This window comes from Halyomorpha halys, unplaced genomic scaffold (genome assembly GCF_000696795.3).
Source record: "Halyomorpha halys isolate HHAL.00 unplaced genomic scaffold, Hhal_1.1 Scaffold98.1, whole genome shotgun sequence".
NCBI classification, from domain to species: Eukaryota; Metazoa; Arthropoda; class Insecta; order Hemiptera; family Pentatomidae; genus Halyomorpha; species Halyomorpha halys.
The window spans coordinates 2,701,268-2,723,250 of NW_027107309.1; the positions used below are offsets into that span (position 1 = coordinate 2,701,268).

General features: G+C 31.7%; 1 protein-coding gene across 1 annotated transcript in view; it reads left to right on the plus strand.

Annotated features, from left to right (window-relative positions):
• RyR (Ryanodine receptor) overlaps positions 1-21,983 on the plus strand; it is a gene marked incomplete at its 5' end in the record, with an annotated part of 97,883 nt that overhangs the window by 54,655 nt on the left and 21,245 nt on the right. Inside the window, 11 exon segments of the mRNA XM_067045598.1 lie at positions 1,435-1,614; positions 1,704-1,780; positions 3,072-3,226; positions 7,202-7,290; positions 7,938-8,107; positions 9,450-9,595; positions 9,671-9,741; positions 9,856-9,921; positions 12,253-12,332; positions 12,418-12,579; positions 19,874-20,030. Coding sequence (XP_066901699.1) covers positions 1,435-1,614; positions 1,704-1,780; positions 3,072-3,226; positions 7,202-7,290; positions 7,938-8,107; positions 9,450-9,595; positions 9,671-9,741; positions 9,856-9,921; positions 12,253-12,332; positions 12,418-12,579; positions 19,874-20,030 — 1,353 coding nt within the window.

Below are 21,983 nucleotides of genomic sequence, written 5' to 3' on the forward strand. Positions count from 1 at the left end.
TTTTTTTTTTTTTTTGGCTTTCTATTAGAAGACAATGGCAAAATTAGTGGTAACTTTTTTTTCTTAACTTTATTATTACTTTCTTCCTTTTATTATTAATATCATCCCTGCCCTAATATTGTTTTATCTATTGATTAAAGTTTAGGAACATGAAATAAACAATTTTTTTATTTATATGCATGTTGTAGGTTAAATACTTATACAATTGTAATATTATTTCTTAAAAGGAAATAAATAACATGTATATATGTTTGTTGATATAAACACAGCTCAAGATTGCTTTAGAGGAAACACCCTGTGAAGCTACTAAAAATTGTGTTTTTGTTGGAAGATACTCCAAGGTGTTTTTTCCCTCTAAAGAAAAACCTCCAAGGTGTTTCCTCTAAAGAACAACCTCCAAGGTGTTCCCTTTAAAGAAAAACCTCCAAGGTTCCAAGGTGTTCCCTCTAAAGGTGACATGCTGAAGTATTCTTGAAATACTTTTAAAATTAGTACATATAAAGCTGCCTGTTCTTTTTTTGGAATCTAGTTGATGTGAAAACCAGTCAAATACATGTGAATAACTGGTCAAATACATGTGAATAAACAAGTCAAATAACATGTGAATAAGTCAAATACATGTGAATAACTACATGTGAATAAATTGAGTGACTTTGACTAAAAAGATAATTAAACTATAAATTCAATAAAATAAATTATAACTAAATATTTAAGTCACCATAGCATATAATTTATGTATTAATAACATTTAATGTACATAATGTATGTAGTAAACCAAGAGGTTTTAGAGTTAGGGCTGGAATTTTTTGTTTCATTCCCTTAAGAGTTCTGTGCATTCATGCTTGGTATTTTTTTTGTTTTGGTTTTGCTTTGCTCTCATATTTTGAAATTTTAAGAAAACAGGAAATTTCTAGCTTTCAAATTCATGTCCTGTTATCTTTAGAATTGTTTTAAGTTCATTCTAAGCAAGAAGCTCAGAACGAGTTGTAATACTTACCCTCCTCTTCAAACCAATACTTACAAGGGGAGACTACACACATGGGATTATAGATTCAATAAAACTATTTTTGGTGATGCTAGCTTATAACATATTAGACACGTGTCTGAGGGTTCTGGCCAATGCACTCTAGGAGCTGAGACAATTTTTTTTTATATATTTCCAGAAATTTTGTATATTATCGGATCAATTGAATTGAATTATTAATTAAATATTCAGACTTAAAGTATTGTGATACTTCATTCTAAACTGATCCCATTTATCCTAAACCTGGGCCCAGACATCGAGGGATTGTTACAATGGCAATTAAAAAATAGTACTTATCTCTAAATTCAGTTATATGAAAATCAAAGGCAGATTTAAGCTATTGACTGATTAAATCTTATGTTATCGACAGATATTTTTTCAAATATTAAATTTATCAATTTTTTTTAAAGGAACAAGAAATGGAGAAACAGAAACTTTTATTCCACCAAGCTCGGCTTGCCAACAGAGGAGTAGCTGAGATGGTACTGTTACATATATCTGCTTGTAAAGGTGTTCCCAGTGAAATGGTTATGAAAACTCTTCAGCTGGGTATTTCTGTTTTACGAGGTGGTAATCTTGATATTCAAATGGTAATTAAAATAAGTTTTGTAAATAGTTACTAAGTATCTGATATTAAATAATGTGCATATTCAAATAAACATGTTTAAAATTTATTTAGGGTATGCTTAATCATTTAAAAGAAAAAAAGGATGTTGGATTTTTCACTTCTATTGCTGGCCTGATGAACTCATGCAGGTAAAACTAAAATTTTGCATATATCAATCTATATTGTAATATTCATAAATTAATTATAAAAAATAAAAAGAAATTTTAATAGTTTTAACTTAATTCTCATATCTTAGGTATAGCTTGGGTTCAAATGAGAAGCTTTAATATTAAATAAATATGAGAATTTTTATTTTTAATTTTATATAATAATATATAGACTCTAGTCTCAGGTTTCTAGGCAATCAGAACAAACATTCAGCTACTATGACAGAGAATTAAATTATTTGTTAGCTACTTTTACAAATCTGCTTCAACTCTATTTTGTTCAACACTAACCAATTTATACAATTTTCTTTTGATGATGGAAGATTTTCTTTGTGTTATTTCTCATTCACTGGCAATCCAAAACAAAGAGTCCCTTCTTCTTCTTGGGTGACTCTTCAATGTCTTCTTTTTTCAAGATGTCTACCACTGAGAGTCTAAGGGATCTCACAGGACATCCTGCTTCTAGGCAATGTCATCCATCTCCCACCTAAGCAACAAATGAATTTCACAAACTGTGATCTTTCTCTCGATGTTCAAAGTGAACATGGATTGTAACACACTCGATAAACAGTTTTGAGTTTATGCATGTCATTTTCTTTATGAACATTAATCTTTAACACTTATTCTTGACTTCTAGTTTTTCTTAAATGTATTGTAATTTCAATTATGATGGCAAGTTAAAATAAAGTTTTTACAACATTTGAATCTGCTCAACATGGCCGCGATTCAACAAACTTTTTGCAGGACTCGCACTGCCATCTTGGCTTTGCACGATATCTTTTGTGACTGCATATTTTACTGATGAAAATTGGTTAGCTTGCTTTTAGGTTTAATACTACAAATAAACTATTTTGAAATGATAAATCACATAAAACCTACTAAAAATCATTCATATATAAAAAATAACTATTTACTCATAAAAGAGGATATTACAATATATTTTTAGACTCTGTATATTTCATGTCTCCTATGGCATGACTTCATGAAAGAAGTATTTTGAAAGAGAGTTACTGACCAATTAGTAATCAGATGACCCTTGAAATAACATCCATAGAATGCTTTATAAAGGAATAATAACAACCATTTCATAACCCTCTAATAGAAACATAGTGACCTGCTGTGCCAAATAGTTTTAAAAAATAAACTTATCCCAAAAAGATACATTTTTTGATTAAAAAAAAAATAGTTATAGCAGATCCCTCCTTAGATTTTAAAATGTTATTTAAAATTTCTGTATCAATAATTGAACTAATTTACAGAATTTTCTTTATAGTGTGTTGGATTTAGATGCATTTGAAAGAAATACGAAAGCTGAAGGCTTAGGAGTTGGTTCAGAAGGTGCTGCTGGTGAAAAGAATATGCATGATGCCGAATTTACCTGTACCCTTTTTAGATTTATTCAACTTACCTGTGAAGGCCATAACTTGGGTAACTTTTTTCAACATATTATTCATAATTCAACTATGATCTGTATATATAAATATAAGAAATAAATTTATAGTTTCTGAACATTGTCTATTAATTAAATAATAATTATGTTGTTTTTTTATGATCTCTATGTGCTATTTATTATATAACATTGCATATTAATAACTTAGCCCCATTGAATTATTGTTTCCAATTTAATGGAATAGGAGTATAATTTCTTCATCAAATATAGAGATTACAATTTGTATAATAAGGAAATGATATTAACAAAAGATTTATCGGCTAATTTTGATTTTTGTAAATCAAAAATTTCATTTTATGGTATGATGTTTATATGTTTGTACAATTAGTCAAAAAAGTCAAAAAGTATGATGGATATGATTAGTTAAATTCAGACAGATTTGAAAGGAAAATCTTTTGATGTATTTTAGAGCCAATCTGTGATAGGGGTGTGGTACATAGTGTAGCAGCACATGGAAACCTATTAGACATTTCCTTTAATTTTATTATTCTTTGGATTAAAAATAATATACAAAACAAGTTATGTGACATTTATAACTTATCACCATTAAAGGGACCAAACCATTAATCAGTTAGGAGTTTTACTAACAATGAGAGGATTCCAGAACATAGAACACAAATAAGTAAAATCTTATTTATTAGTGCCAATGTTTCAGCCAGAATTTCTAGCCTTAATCAGGCTGGTTGGAAGAGGTGGAGAATCCAAGACCACTACAGGATAACCAAAAAAGAGTGGATCATAAGAACAAGCTAAGGAATCGGTTAAGGAGTTAAACTTTGAAATAGGCTTAGATGACATCTGGCTAAACCTTAAAATAGCTATATTGGAATTAGTGACTAAAGTGTGTAGTGTAAAGAAAGTATCTGCCAAAAGGAAAATATTTTGACTGGTCAAGTAAAGATCCTTTGCTTGGTTATCATAAGAGAGAGGAAGATCATTTGGAAAATATTCTGTATGGATAGCAACTGAAACAACTAGGAGTTGTACAAAGGTGTAATAAACTGTGAAAAAAGCACAGAGGAAGGTAAGTATGCTCAATATCTCGGTATTGACCATAGAGAGAGTATCAAGGGTTTTGGTATACCACATTGTATTATACGACTCAAATACGTTAAAAACAAGGCTGATGAGCTTAAAAAATCAAACATTTTATTAAAATAAAGAATAAATTATTTAGAGAAGAAAGAAAGAAAAAATAATATAGTAATGTTCAACCTTCCTGAAAAAGATGATTCTACTTCCGAAAATGCTGTAGATGTCAAGTCAGCACTCTCCATATTAATTTAACAGAAAACTCAATTAACAACTGTTACAGGCTCGAGGGAAAAAATTAATAAAAAGTCAAGACCCATAATGATATATTTTATTAGCTATTTAGAAAAACAAGAGATTATGGAAATAAACTACAAAGCTTTGACAGCACTGTTTGATTCATCAAGGAACTAAAAAAATAACGTAAGATTTTATTAAAAATCTGCCCGATAACTGGCTATTGTGTATAGAATGCTATTTAATAAAATATTGCAGGCTGAAAAACTTCCTTAATCATGGACTAATGTTATATCGGCTATGGTACATAAAAAAGGCAATTTGAATAAGCCAGAAAATTATTGGTGTATTGCTCTGGCAAACAGCCTACTTAAAATATTCACCAGCATTTTATACAATAGATTATCAATTTGGTGTCAAGAAACTGATGCTCTTCCAGAATCACAATCCGGTTTCTGGCAGGACAGAGGCTGCTTGGACAATATTTTTGTTTTAAGCGCCCTCTCACAAATTATTTTATTGAAACATGCATGTATCGCTTACTATATATTTGTAGATTTTCGAAGAGCATTCAATTCAGTCTTTCATTCTAAACTTTGGTGCAAACTTTTCTCATTAGGAATAAGTGGCAAATTCCTTAGAATGCTTGCACATTTATGTAACAATGCAACCATGCAAGTAAAATGCAGTAATCATTTGAGTGACCCAATAGAAATTACTGAAGGTGTTCTTTAGGGATACATATTAAGCCCCTTATTATTTTCATTATTTATTGCGGATATAGACGCGTTTTTTTTTTTCAAAGAAATAGGGGTGCATGGAATGAGAATATCATTAGCGATATATGTGGCGATCCATACGAAGAAATTATGGCTCTCATTTAAGCGGATGATTTGGTCTTGATCAGGGACTCTGTGACTGATGTCCAATCGAAACTAAATGTTTTAAATATATACTGCAAATCAAACTCCTTGACCGTTAATATAGAAAAAACAAAATTGTTAAATACTTATAAGGGTAGGCCTAAAAGAAGCAAAAGGGGGGATATTATTGAAGAAGTACTTAGGAATATAAATACCTTGGTATAGAGTTTAGTTCATCAGGACTTTTTAACTGTGCCATGAAGCATATTGAATCTAAAAGTAACACAAGCATTGGGGCGGTGCTAAGTACCTGTGCGAAGGCTAACATAATCTCATGAGATGCCAGGCAGAAACTTTACGAATCAACTATGTTGAGTTGTATCCTCTATGCTGCACCTATTTGGGCCATGAAGCATATAGTGGAATTGGAAAATGCAACAAAGCACCCCACCCTTTATGGTAAGACTAGAAGTGGCATCCATTTCTGTGGGATATCACATTTTAAACCAAACTCTGTCCTGGCTGATAAAATTATTTACATGAGTTGTACTCGCTTCATGAAACAATGTTATTTAAAGCTACAGCAGCTAGACAGTAACAACTGTTTGAATCTACAATATAATTTGGTAACGCAGATAAGAAAAATATTGGAGAGCTTCGGAATGTTTGACCCAATACTACTTAATGATCCGGTAAGTATCAAAATTAGAATGGGGGAGATCTTGGATAGATACAGGAAATTTGTCAAGGATAAAGACCTCTTGTTATTATGAGATAATGACCTAAAACCTGTGGTATGGTAGGGTCTTCATTAAAACGGATGCTCGTCAAAGCTACCTAAAAATCAGTTGCCCTATAACTCACTTGAGAATAATTGCCCAACTACGACTTTCCGGTAAATATGCAATTACTCTAAATGTCGGTCCACACAAATATACTTTAGACCCACAGAAGCTTTGTCCAGCTTGTGATGGAACGGCCCTGGAGGATTGATTCCATTTTTTGACATATTTCCCCGCGTATCATGAGAACTGAATCCGATACATGCTGAAGCTAAGCAATATATGCCAAAGCTAAGCAATATATGCCAAAGCTAAGCAATATTAGCCGAAATCAGTTGTATGAATTTCTGTCTGTACCTCAGGGTAACTGTTTTTAATATATGTAACCCAAAACCTTTTGCTTAGAGCTAGATACCTATTGTCCCATAGGAAGTATAGTTTTTGTTTTGTTTTCTTTTTTGTTCTTTAATATTATTAAATATGAAGTGACATTTTTGTTTTATTGTCTTATTCTAATGAATGTGGATATCCCAGCTTGGGTATATCGTTTATTAGTTTATATAAACAATCTTTAACTCATCATTTTGGTAACAATTACTACAATTGATTATCTATTTCACAGCCTAACTCTATTTGTACAGGGGACTGCATCATAAAAAAATAAATAAATTATTATTATTTTTATTATTATCATACCACATTGTAGATTAACTAAAAAGAAATATTCAGGTGAAGTTTAATTTCTTTATTATTAGCTAATTATATTTTAATGACCAAAATTAAATAATGAAATGAAATTAACTTTTTTTGGGACATGACTAAGAACAAGATAGTTCCATAGACCCTATTAATATTAGTTTGGCTATATTTACAAATATGTACTTGTCACTTGCAGAAAGGTATAACAATTAATTAGCAAAGATATAACAATTCATTCTAACAATTTCAAGGTATGATAAATCAAATGTATAACAATAAATTGTGAATAAATCTGGCACAAAAAGTCAATTAATCTTTTTCTATGTACTTATTTTTTCAGAATGGCAGAATTATCTTAGAACTCAAGCTGGAAATACAACAACAGTCAATGTTGTCATTTGCACTGTTGATTACCTTTTGAGATTGCAGGTAAAAAAATGCAAACATTGTCTCTTATGATTTTTTATTAATATAAGAAATAAACTATATTTTTATTTACTTAAAGATTTTTCAATAATATACTTATCAAAGTCAATAAAACATAATTTTATTGCATAATAATATTGTTCGATACTTACATAAGTGGTATTTTCCCTTGTGCATGGTTACCCGATAAGAGAGATGTTAATTAATAGAAGTATACATTAATTCCTAGAAAAATAGTGTAATATATGTATGAGCTTTTACATTTTACATTTTGAGTTTTATTATATTTCATTATATGTAAAATTCAAAAAACAAAGTGAATGAAAATAAGGAGACAAGTAAGGATAACATATTTTTATCACCAGTATAATAAAATAGAAAGTTTTTTATATATGTACATAGAAGAAAATTATAATCCAAGTCGTTGATCTGAGTGTACACTAAAGAGGCCACACGTCCCTTTGGATCCTTAAGCTTTCTATCAAATACCTTTAGTGATCATAAAAATAACAGTAAAAATGTTTATGGAATCTCAACATCCAATAGAGTTAAGATTGAAATATCCAGTGATAATATATCACAAAATTAAAAGGAAAAGATGTTAGTTTTTATTAAAATCAGTTAATCAAACTTGTACAATCTTCTTTTAGGAATCAATAATGGACTTTTATTGGCACTATTCAAGCAAAGAACTAATTGACCCTGCTGGAAAAGCCAACTTTTTCAAAGCCATTGGTGTTGCTAGTCAAGTTTTCAATACTCTCTCTGAAGTAATTCAAGGACCATGTACTCAAAATCAACAAGCACTTGCTCATTCAAGGTGTGCTACAAAAATAAAACTTATTATACTAATTATATTATAAAATAAATAAGTACAACGCATAACTTGTAAGATCCTTTACAGGAGATATTTACTAAGTATTTCTTTTTTTTTATTATGTCTAATTGACTAACAGGTAAGCTATGATATGTCCGGAAATTTAGAGTTTTAGGTAGGACTGGCCATTAGCTAATAGATAAGGCAATGGAAACTGCAGACATATTATCTTTAAACGACAGTTTTTGGTTAGGAAATCGACCGTTGTATCATCCTTTGTCGAAGGTAGGGGTGCTTACTTCAGTAATATCTTTAGCTGATGGATATTGGTTAGGATATCCTCTGGCTAATTCCTCTACTATTATTCATTAGGCTTAGGTGGAACTGACACCAGCTCATTTGCCTTCAACTAAGGGTAATAATACCGCAGTTTATTTTTTTCTCAATATAAGTCTGCTAAAAGTAATGCTAGAGCCAACTACTTTGTCTCTTCTGTTGGTAAGGAAATAAACCACAGTATCACCTTTTAAGACAAAGGGGCCTGCCTGCTTCAGTATTATCTTTCGCTGGCTAATGGTCACTCCAGTCAAATCTTGCTCTACTGCACTTACAGTTAGTGGGTGTGTCCATGTTGTGTAGGCTTTCTTCTTATTAAATCTTGGTTTATTTTTTAAAGGTCTATTGAGATCATAGGAATAATTAAACCATAATTTTCATAAAAAATTTAGAGGGGCAGGTTACAAGGTATTAAAAGGCATATCATATTTCAATATAATTAACTATAAATAACTTTTTTAAACTTATGTAACAATTACATAAATTATATTTTTAGAATTATTGTCAATGGAGGCTTCCCATTGAGGGTCTTGGGTTAAATACTTGATAAGAGTGTACTGTTTCTTTTCCAATAATTATACAAGTAAGTGATTTGGTCAACATCTACACTCAATGAACAGGTTTATTTCCAAACTCAATGCATGGTTGGCTCTCCCCTTTATAATGGTTGGATGTACCCCAACAGAGTTTCTTAAACTCAGAGTCGATCCATCTCTAACATTACAGGAAATAAAATTTCTCCCAGTTGCTGAACTCAAATCCAGGCTAGGGAATTAAGAGTCTTGAATCTTATCCACAAACCTCATCATTAGTTAACAATACATATAATATACTTAATATAACATGTAATATAGTATTTAATAAAACATCAAATATATTTAAGAGTAGTTTATAAAATATATATGAATGCATGTAATGATTAACCTAACCACACCAAGTAAGCTGAAAAATAGAACACCTGCATATTTTCTTACACAGCTATTTTTATTTTATCATTTCTTATCGGCAGGTTGTGGGATGCTGTTGGAGGATTCTTGTTCCTTTTCTCTCATATGCAAGATAAACTTTCAAAACATTCTAGCCAAGTCGACTTATTGAAAGAACTTTTGAATTTACAAAAAGATATGATAACAATGATGCTCTCAATGTTGGAAGGTACACTTTAAAGAAATATTCGTTAAAATCAATACTTTATTACTATGTTTTATTTTCTAAAAAATTGTTTTATAGGTAATGTTGTGAATGGTACTATTGGAAAACAGATGGTAGATACTTTAGTTGAATCTGCCTCAAATGTGGAAGTAAGATCTTTGTTTAATTTTTAATTTTTTAAAGATTTAGTTAATTTTATTAAATCTTAGTTAAATCATTTAAAGTTTCAAACAGTTATAACCATTCTATTTTTTTGATTGTAGTTGATTTTGAAATACTTCGACATGTTTTTGAAATTGAAAGACTTGACATCCTCCGCTAGCTTCATGGTAAGTATAGCTATTAAATTAATTCGGCATTATTTTTGTTGCTAAAATCACCCATCTAATTGGAGATCTATCATTCTATAAAATCATTGATAAATTGTTTATATTTGAAGCTCATGTCATGTATTGGTATATTGATGGGAAGTTTAATTAATAAATCTATGCACGAGTGTCCAGGTGCTCCCACAAACCAAGAATTTTAGTTCTTAAAACTTTTTGACCTGACATTTTTTTATGAATAGCTTAATTTCAAATTTTAGAAGCATATGTGTGTACGTACAAGTGTCTGTGCATGTGTATATATTGAGGGGATTAGAATAATATTGGAGTAAGTCACGTTTGCTTTATTTGGAGAAAGAGAATGTTTTTTAAATGTACTTAAATGATATATTTATATTAAGCATATAATATTTAACTACAGATTATGTACTTTAATTCATAATATGGCAGAATTTCTGTCCGTAATATTTTAATTTAAACATTGTTTTAGTGTTGTGTTTCTCATCTTATTAGAAAAGTGGGGAATCAAATTACCTATTGAACAAATTTTTATATATATTTCAGTTTAATAGTCAAAATCTCAGTCCCTGGTAAATTGGCATTCTTAAATCAACTAGAGTTGCTAGAGAGGTTGAATTATAGGGTTGATTCTTCTTCTTTTTTTAAAGCTTCATTACTATCTCCTCAAGTCATACTCAAAAACATTTGTGATTGTAGTCATCGTGAGAAAAAGTGTGGCACACAATAGTATCTGTTCCCAAGATTTTATCCCAGTTCCCAGGACAAAATGGTTTTGAATATCCTATGAATTAAAGGAATGCTGGAAGGAAATTTCGGCAACTCATGGTAACACTGATCCTAGCATAATATTTTCCCACTTGTCCTCCAGTCCGAATCACATGTGAGCATTATAGTGTTTTTTTTTTCTTTCCACTCCCCTGGCATAATTTCCATCATCACAAGTATATTTTTAATTTCTTCATTTGCTTCGATGAAACATTAGAACAATTTTGAATTATATATATTTCCTATCTATCAAGTTCTACAATTCTTCTTTAATTAATATCAATTTAATTTTTTAATTATGCTTTAATTATTTTGAATTTTAAATAAATTATATTTTAAATTTTATTCTATTTTCAAAAATTTATCAAGTACCAATTTAAACATCAAAAGATTATTTCACTTATTATTTTGCTTTAATCACTACCTTTAACACTAATGGTAAAGTAATGAAAGTAAATATAAGAAAAAACATGTTTATGCCCTAAAATACGTAGCTTTGCTAAAAATGGTAAGTGAAAATAGTCTTTCAATAAATTCTGTAATCATTCCTTCACATTTTATTTTTAAAATGTAAATTTACACAGTACATTTAATATAGTGTTTTAAAATTAAACTTCTTTATTTTATTTTTGTTAAGAGACAGTTAAAAAACATTACTTTTGTTAACCAACAGTTAAAAAATATAATTTTAATTAAAGATTTATTATTGGAATGATTTCTGAAAAAATTACAGTGATAAGGATGGGAAAAAGCAAACATGTCTTTTATTGTATAGTAAAAGTGTTGAGTGCAAAAAGGTTCCAAATTCACAACTATCTATGCAGTAATAAAACTTGAAAAGGTTATATTTGTGGAGATAAAACCTTTTTACATTAGAATGTAGAGAATAATATTTAAGTATAGTACTTAATTTTTGTTATAAGGTAGTAATTAATCAGTCTTAAATGTTTTAACCAAGGCTCTTTTATATCAAAATTGAAAATATATAGTTTTGTTCAAAAGTAAAAAGTTTCTTCTTATCCCTGTAAAGTTCAGGAAATGTCAGATATAAACTTTTTAGAGGGAGTTCTTCATTTTACAGAATCAGATCTCCCATCCTTAGGGAACAGTAAAAAATGTATTAATTCTTATGTATGATCAATTCAAGAATGTTCTCAGGTATACCTAGTCATCCAATAAAAAGATGAGACTCAAAATGAAAACAAAATCTTTGATTAAGTCTACTAAAAATTCTATCATTTTTGGAGAATAATCCATTTTTATAATATAACCATATAATTCAAGCAAATTTACAAAAAATTCATTCTATTCAAGCTAACTTGACATAAACCATTGATATTCTAACACACTCACATGTATCTATATTGTTCAAACAATTATGGTTTGACTCTACCAATGGTTAACAATGATTTCTAGTGATCATATAATCTTAAGTGTGAACATGATCAATAAATACAATAATTGTAATAACTGCATTTAAGAATTAGTTTTTATTTTTATTAATTTATGTAATTACTGTTATGCTTCCTCATAATTATTCTTTTTTAGGAGCTTGATCCTAACCATGAAGGCTGGGTAACACCAAAAGATTTTAAAGAAAAAATGGAACAGCAAAAAAGTTATACTCCGTAATTATTTTTACATTTATATCAATGTCAATGTGATTTCTATTAATTGATAAATAACATTATAAATTCTACATTTCATTTCTAGAGAAGAAATCGACTTCATGTTACAGTGCTGTGAAACTAATCATGATGGTAAAATTGATTATGTTGGCTTCACTGATCGGTTCCATGAGCCTGCCAAGGAAATTGGTTTTAACCTGGCTGTTCTTCTTACAAATCTATCTGAGCACATGCCAAATGAACCAAGGTAATATAGTGGTGCTGATTGAAATATATTTCTGTAGACATTATTATTTTTTTTTTTTAGAGGAGCTTCACATAATTATTCAACAAAAAAATATAATAAAAAAAAACAAATTATATGAATTTTGACATCAAAATTGTAGTATGTAAGAAATCACATTCCGCCTGTATATTACGTTATTTTAAACATCAGGGATGCAAAATTTCCAAGTACTCAAATTGTTACAGTGGGTAGGGGTTCAAAATGAACCTTTACTAGCCCAACCGTGTAAGGTGATGAAAAAAAAAGAAATTATTTTGTCGAATTTTGTTACCGCTTTATTTTGACATAAAGACATAAAATAAAATAAAAAAATTAACTTCTGAAAATACAAATAAAATTAATTTTACTGATTAAAAAACACAACAAAATGTGGGTTTTGTCTATGCGACTTAGAAAAATAAATAGTCTATGTTTCACCCTGGGTGGTGTGGCCCCTAGTGGAGAGATGTCTTCTTGGAAGAGATGAGCCGCCTGCCATGGAAAAACGAGTATCAGGGTTGGCCAACCTGCTGGCAACTACTGACCAGGTAGAGAGATAACTGACCCAGCCTAAGCACCTCTGTGAAGTTGGCCCCCCATCCTTGAAAAATTTCAATTTTTTTTTTAGTTCTAGTAGTGTCCATAAGAGTTCTAGAGTTCTCGATTATTTATAGGAATAGTCCTGATGTTTAAAACACCAATAATACCGGTCAAATGCCCGCGTGTAAAATACGTATTTTGTGAAACTTTAACACCGTATATCTATTTTCCTGGCAACATTAGGGATTTATTCAATAAGGATAATTTTTAGAACTCTTAGGGGGACCAACAGAACTCCCAAAAAACGAAAAAAAAAATTTCCAAAAATATTGATCGCGAATTTTTCACCTGAGAAATCGTAAAAATTAAAAATTCTTAGAGTTCTAGTAGTTCCTACATACAATTCAAAGTTCCTAATAAAAAAAAGAATTATTTATGTTGTTTAATATAAATAAATACCAATTAAACATTACGCAAGATTTTTGTGCAACTTCGCAGCCACTTATCTTTTTTGCAGGCAACATTACGGATTTATTTAATAAGGATAATTTTTAGAACTCTTGGGGGGGCCAACAGAACTCTCAACAGAACTCCCAAAAAACGAAAAAAAAAAAAAAAATTTCCAAAAATTTTTGATCACGAATTTTTCACCAGCTAAATCGTATAAATTTAAAATTCTTAGAGTTCTAGTAGCCCCTAAATAAAATTCAAAGTTCCTAATAAAAAAAAGAATTATTTATGTTTTTTAATATAAATAAATACCAATTAAACATTACGCAAGATTTTTCTGAAACTTCGCAGCCATTTATCTTTTTTGCAGGCAATATTACGGATTTATTCAATAAGGATAATTTTTAGAACTCTTGGGGGGGCCAACAGCACTCTCAACAGAACTCCCAAAAAACGAAAAAAAAAATTTCCAAAAATTTTGATCGCGAATTTTTCACCTGATAAATCGTAAAAATTAAAAATTCTTAGAGTTCTAGTAGTTCCTACATACAATTCAAAGTTCCTAATAAAAAAAAATAATTGTGTATGTTGTTTAATATAAATAAATACCAATTAAACATTACGCAAGATTTTTGTGCAACTTCGCAGCCATTTCTTTTTTGCAGGCAACATTACGGATTTATTTAATAAGGATAATTTTTAGAACTCTTGGGGGGAGCTAACAGAACTCTAAACAGAACTCCCAAAAAACGAAAAAAAAAATTTCCAAAAATTGTTGATCGCACATTTTTGACTTATGAAGTCGCAGAAATTAAAAATTCTTGGAGTTCTAGTAGCTGCTATATGGGATTTAAAGATTCTAATAAAAAAAGAAACATTTGAGTTATTTAATACAACAAAAATACCAATTAAAAATTACGCGCAACTTTTGTGTAAATTTGTCACCGAATATCGTTTTTTCTGAAAACAATACGATATTTTTCCATTAGTATAATTTTTAGAACTCTTGGGGGGCCAACAGAACTCCCAAAAAACGAAAAAAAAATTTTGATCTACAATTTTTGACTTAAGAAGTCGTAGAAATTAAAAATTCTGCAAGTTCTAGTAGCTCCGATATGGGATTTAAAGATTCTAATAACAACAAAAAAATTTAAGTTATTAATTACAAAACAAATACCAATTAAAAATTACGCACATCATTTGTGCAACATTTGACACCGTCCAACTCTTTTCCTAACAACAATACGATATTTTTTCATAAGTATAATTTATAGAACTCCCAGGGGGGCCAACAGAACTCCGATCAGAAATCCTGAAAAACCAAAAAAAAAATTATGCCTCAAAAATATTTCTAAGTCGAAAAAATCTGCCAATATCCGACCGTTTATCTTTTTTTTCTGGCAACACTACGATATTATTTCAATAGGATAATTTTTAAAACTCGCTGGAGGGTCAACAGAACTCCAATCAGAACTCCTGTAAAACCAAAAAAAAATTTTGCCTGAAAAATATTTCTAAGTCGAAAAAATCTGCCAATATCGGACCGTATATCTTTTTTTTCTGGCAACACTACGATATTATTTCATCAGGAAAATTTTTAAAACTCGCTGGGGGGCCAACAGAATTCCTGTAAAACCAAAAAAAAATTTGGCCTCAAAAATATTTCTAAGTCAAAAAAACTGCGGAAATCGGACCGCATATCTTTTCTTCTAGCAACATTAGAGATTTATTCAATAAGGATAATTTTTAGAACTCGCTAGGGGGCCAACAGAACTCCGATCAGAACTCCTGTAAAACCAAAAAAAATTTGCCTCAAAAATATTTCTAAGTCGAAAAAAACTGCTTCTGTAGCAGTCCCTTCTGGCGTTGCGAGGAGTGGTCTCCCAATCAAGAAGTGTCCTGGAGTTAAACACTTGATGTTGTCGGGATCATTATTCGAGGGGGTAAGAGGTCGAGAGTTGTAGTTAGAGTTCTTCAAAGGTTAAATGCGCACCGTTAACTACCTTCTCCATGACGCTTATAGCTGATTTTATCCCGGCTTCCCTTATACCTCCAAAGTGAGGTGCGGCCAGAGGGTTGAAATGCCATTGTATCTCCCTTTCTTTTGCATAGCGTATGATGTCCTCTTGGGTTGATTTAGCACGCTGCCAATGGCCAATCTTTTGGAGCTTGTTTGCAGCACCAACAAAGTTTCTTCCCCAGTCGGAGTAGATATTAGTGGGGCGTCCTCTCCTGGCAACAAACCTGTCTAAAGCTGCTAGGAAGGCATCAGTCGAACATTTCGATACCACCTCCAAATGAACCGCCTTTGTTGTCATGCATACGAAGAGGCAAAGATAAGTTTTACCTAATGCAGCCTTCCGTCGAAGGGACTCGCGAATGCTGAAAGGACCTGTGAAGTCTATCCCAACATGATGGAAGACTTGACCGTCTTCTAAGCGATGGGCAGGAAGATTACCCACTAGAGGAGCTTGATGGGACCGGTTGATCTTATAACATTTTAAGCATTGAAAGACTCTCGCACGGATCACCTTTTGTGCCGACACAATCCAATATTTGCTCTGAAGAAAGGCCTGGAGTGCAGTTGGTCCCATATGCATGTTAGTCAAATGATAATGATCAACAAGAATTTTGATGAAGTGGGAACTACCAGAGATGATTATAGGGTGCTTACCATTGTAGGAGAGATTGGAATGTCGAAGGTGACCGCACACTCGGAGCAAGCCGTCGTCTCCCAGGAAAGCTTTGTATGATTGTAAATGGCGCTTGTCAATTTTTTTGTGTCGTTGTACTATCTGCATAAGAGCATTGTTGGCTTCTCAAGTGTCCTTCAATGTAAACGGTCCGGATGTTCCTGGCTGATGTCTCAAACCCTTGAGAAATCGCAGGACGTAACATGTACATCTTATGAGTCTAGGATAGGACGAGAAGCATTCCATCCATGTGATGAAATGAGGTATTTCAACACTAACTGCAACGAGTGATTCACTTGAGTTCAACTTGATCTCTGGTAACTTGTCCACCTAGACAAAAGAAAGGGGCCTTTTATCGTGCGAGTCTCTCAATCATGTAGGTCCGGTCCACCATAATTGATGCTTCACCAATTCTGAAGGTAGAAGACCTCTAGAGCTGCTGTCCGCAGGATTGACTTGTGTTTTTACGTGGCTCCATTGGTAGCGTTTTGTGATTTCTAATATTTGCACGATACGGTGAGCTACAAATGCGTTCATACACTCAGTGGGTGTCCTCAGCCATCCCAATACTATAGTTGAATCTGTAAAAAAATGGGCTTCCCTCAGTTCCAGCTGGGTTATGACCTTGTAACATGATTTGAATAAGCGGCATAATAACAGAGCAGCTGAGAGTTCCTGCCGAGGGATCGTCATTAATTTGATAGGACCGAGTTTTGTTTTTGCCTTTAGAAGGTATGCATGGTTAACATCATTAATGGATGTCAAAATATAAATCACTGCGGAATAGCCCCTTTGGGAAGCATCGCAGAAACCCACAATCATGTAAGGGACGCCCCCAACGGGAATGAAACAGCGAGGGATGCGGACAGTAGAGATGTCTTGAAGATGTTCTAAAAATTCGAGCCAAGACGAATTTAAGGTGGCTGGTACCGGTTCGTCCCAATCACAAGAAGATTTCCAGGTATCTTGTAATATTTTTTTGGCATAGAACACTGTAGGCAATAGAAAGCCGAGCGGGTCATAAATTCTTGCTATTGCGAAGAGGATTGCCCTCTTAGTGAAGATTCGTGGAGGCGGCGTGATTTCATATGTAAAGACATCACTGCTTGGGATCCACTGCATTCCCAATAACTTGATCATGGGCTCTTCAGTGGAGGATAAAGCTACAGCAGCGGTTTGGCACTAAACTTCCTCTACTTGATTTAACAATTTCGAACTGTTGCTGGCCCAGAATTTATCGATCACTGTGCTGAGTTCCTCTCTTGACTGTGTAAAGAAAGAAGAAGATTTAGGAGACCGAGGAAGAGACGTCATAGGACCCGCGATGATGTATCCCAACAGCGTGGGTAATAGCCTTGGCAATTCTTTGTCAATTGTGACAGACTTGCCGTTTATAATGTCGAAAAACAGGTCTCCACATAATAAAAGTTCAATAGGGCCAGGTTTCCAAAAGTCAGGATCTGCTAACGCATAACCTTTGTAGCTGTTGAGCTGAGCCTTTGGCAAAGGCACTTGAGGCAGATTGCCTGTTATCTTTGGAATGACGATAGCCTGGATGGATAATTTGTTTGAGGCTAAAGACGATATGTTGGATCTAATTGTGATATGAGCTCATCCTATGGTATCTACTATTGGAGTTTGTCCTATACCGGTGATGGTTTGATCACATGGCTCAATAGTTAATCCTAGCCTTTTGGCACATTCTGTTGTCATAAATGAGTGCCAGCTGCCGTTATCCGTGACTAAGCAAATTGGCTGAAAGACACCTTCCGCGTTCTGAACTTCAGCTACTGCAGTACCTAAGAGGACCTCTCCTCCAGAAATGCTTCCCAAAGATACTAGGTTTGTAGGTTTGGACTCGAGGTGTACCTCATCGTGATTCTGATGGTGAAGTTATGTATGGTGATTGCCGTTTCACATTCCACAGCACCTAATGGAGTGCAATTTGACACTTGGTGTCTGCTGGAAAGACAATTAGTGCAGCAACGCCAATTCTTCAGAAATGAACTCTTGTCTGACACCGTAGCTTTCTGGAATCACTCACATTGGTAGAGAGCGTGATAGCCTTTACAAACCGGGCAAGCTAGACCATCAACATTGCGTTGGGGTTTACCTGTAGCGCCCCTGATATTATTATTTCTTTGTGTGAAAAGGACATTTTTAGATTGGACCCAAGGGTGAGAAACCTGGCTGGACGATGGCAAGACCTTTATAATAATAATAATCCTGCACAGCTTTAAAAAGAGAGCGATCTTCTTTAGTTGGAAAGATGTCTGAGACATTGGAATGGGAGCAGAGTTCTTTCAGGGAATCATAGGCTTCACAGAAGGAAGTGAAACATGGTTTGATTTCTAAATACATTCCCTTAAATAAAAATAATATTTCAGGTTCTCTTGCTATACTGCGGCCCTGAGAAATGAAAGTTTTAATTTGGGATGCATTATAGTTTAATTTGTCTTTAAGTTTTTCGAATTGACCTTTGATATCCTCAGGTAGGTCCTTCATTATTTTAGAGGTAGATGATGTGAATAAAAAAAGAAACTGAGAGATATTAAAAGTGAAAAAAAAAATAATAATAATAATGGCGGAATGGAGCAGCTTACAAAATAATTTTTTTTCCAATGAAAAACAATTTTAAAAAGATAAAATAAAATGTACAGTAACAAAATTCGACCATGAGAAAAAAATTAATAAGAAAAATATCCGGCCCGGATTGGACCAAATGTTACGGCGGGTAGAGGTTCAAAATGAACCTTTACAACCCCAACTGTGTAAGGTGATGAAAAAAAAAGAAATTATTTTGTCGAATTTTTTTTCCGTTTTATTTTGACATAAAGACATAATATATTAAAAACCCTTTATACATAAAAATATACTATTTACCCAAATAGAGGATATCACAGTATATATATTCTTTTCTTTTTTTTTAAGGCTAAGAATTTAAAATTTCATTAAGAGTAGAAAAACTTCAATTTCTGTTGAAAAAAACTTTTTACAGTGTACTGTAAATCATTGATGTAAACTGTAATTTTCACCATATTTGAAAAAAAAACTTTTGCAATTAATAGTGGTTTTAAATGAGACCATACAGTACAGAGCCATCCAACGTTTTGTTTCCTCACTATCAAACTTAGTGATGCTTTGTTTTAATAGAAGAATTTTAAAAAAATTGTTTCATTATTATTTCACAGGGTCAAAAATTTTCATTCACATTTTTTTGTTTTAAACATAAATGAACAAATTTAGTTCCATACCTGTCCCTCTTTAGAACCTGTCAAATTTGTGTTTTAGCATAATTCTTTGAACCATTAATCTGATTTTAATAAAATTTCAAGGAATTGTGCTTGGCTTCATTTAGAAGAGGAATTTACTTTATTTATTTATTCCATTATATCATATATTTAATTTTTCCATGACTTTGCGTGTAACTGCCTTTAGAGGACCCTTTGGCTAATGTTGTAGTTCTAACAAAGATACATTTTAAGAAATTCCCCAGGGTATTTCCTCTAAAGGTTGCTACACATTTCAGATAATTTTATATACATTTAAATATAATTTTCAGTTATTCATATTAATTTAATTAAATTTTTCAGACTTGCTCGCTTTTTAGAAACAGCTGGCAGTGTTCTTAATTACTTTGAACCATTCCTGGGGCGCATTGAAATATTAGGTAGTAGTAAACGAATCGAGCGTGTATATTTTGAAATTAAAGAATCGAATATTGAGCAGTGGGAAAAACCACAAATCAAGGTATTTCTTATAAAGTTCACTATATGTACTGAATATTTAAAATATTTTTAATTTATAATTTTTCTATTATTGTAAAATAATAAAAGTTTGTATATATGAAAGTTTAAATGTATTTTAAAGTAAAAACAGAAAAATTAATGGTTTGATTAAATTTATGTTTCACACTGATTTAGATTCAAAAAGAACTAGTTTTCTACAAAACATTTATTTGATAAACAATTTTTATTCTCAGTGTGATTATGCATACCTAGACGTTATTTGTGGCTATACTTTATTAATCAGCTAATCATTATCCATAAAATAACCTAACTGATTTGAGCCCATTAATGCCTGGTAATGGGAATAAACCAGTAACTCACTAAAAAACACAGGTATCAACATTAATGGAGAAATTCCTCTGAGATACAGAATAAAGTAATCAAAATTGCTTGTAATAAGAAGATAAATTAGGAATAAGGGCATTCAAATTCAAGTAAGGGGAGGCAGACTTTTATTTAAAGACAAAATCTTTACATGATCAGTAAAAGAGGGTTTGCTTCTTAACGCAATTGAGGCTTTGAGTACACTTTTGATACTGGCTGGTCTGGAATTATCTCAGCTGGTTGGGCGGCTCCGTTGTGGCTGATGACAAATGACAACAATCAATAACCAGCGGTAAATATACAAGACTGAGTAGAGCCTGTGTGTCAAGGTTATAAAAGAAAAATAGTTAACTGTAGTATTAGTTTTAGTTTGAATAAGTTTGATATTTTACTTTATAATATTAAGGGTTGGTCAATAAGAAGAATGATTTTGATTCTTATGAATCTTTAAGAAAGTTTGATATAATATTTTTAGCAGAAAAATTTGTTTTGAAGCATGGAACATCTAAGTATGAAACATTATTCAATGATTTTATAATTTGTTGGATTCCAGCTGTAAAACAAAATAACTATGCAATTGGTGGTTATATTAACCACACCAGGAAGTGGTGGCTCACTTTGTGGAATCAGAGCAAAGTTATCCCCAGAAATTGGTACATTTGAAATTATTGGAAATTTCATTAATATTAAAATAAAAAACATAGAAGCAACAATAATACCCATATATTTAAATTGTAATTCTTGAGAAAATTATTTCCACCAGTTAGTAGAGTTATTTATAGCCATTTAACTTAGTAGGGTATTTGTTATTGGGGACTGCAATACACACACTAGTTATTGGCAAATACTAAGCAACGAGATGATTGAATGTAAATCAATAAATACAAAAAGGAATTCAGAAAATGTGAAAGTTGATAGAAGAGGACATAAATTTCTTTAATTTTGCGATGATCATGGCCTGGTAATACTAAACAGAAGAACTAGAGGAGATGAAAATGGAGCATTGATCTATATTTCTACCAGAGTAAATTCCGTAATATATCTTTATCTATCTTTGATAGACTGTTTGAAGTATATAGATCAGTTTGTGATTTAAATGAAACATTCTCAGATCACATGCCTCTTTTATTGAATATAGATATTCCAAGTTGGCAAAAACTAAATGTGAAAAAGAGATTAAATCTTTACCACCAAAACTGAAATGGGATAAAAAAAGAAAGGATAGAGATCAAATAAATTGGAAGAGAGCTATTAGAACATTAAATATGGACCCCTAAAATTCAGAAAATAATCTGGAAAACCTGATCAGCTGTGTACAAAGTGCTTCCTAAAAAATAAAATAAAATAAGTGTGGAATTGCTGGCAACCCATGTTTAATTGGAAATGTGCTAGAGCAAGAATTAAGTCATTCGCACTTTTAAATGTATTTAGAATAAGCAAATCGCCTATTGTAAAACAGAATTATCTAATTGCTAATTCAGAGTTTAAAGTAATTTGTAAAGATATATATATAAAAAACACAAAAAAAAGTTTACCACTTTTTTATTTTAATAATTAGTACTTATGTACACACATATATATATTGGTTGAA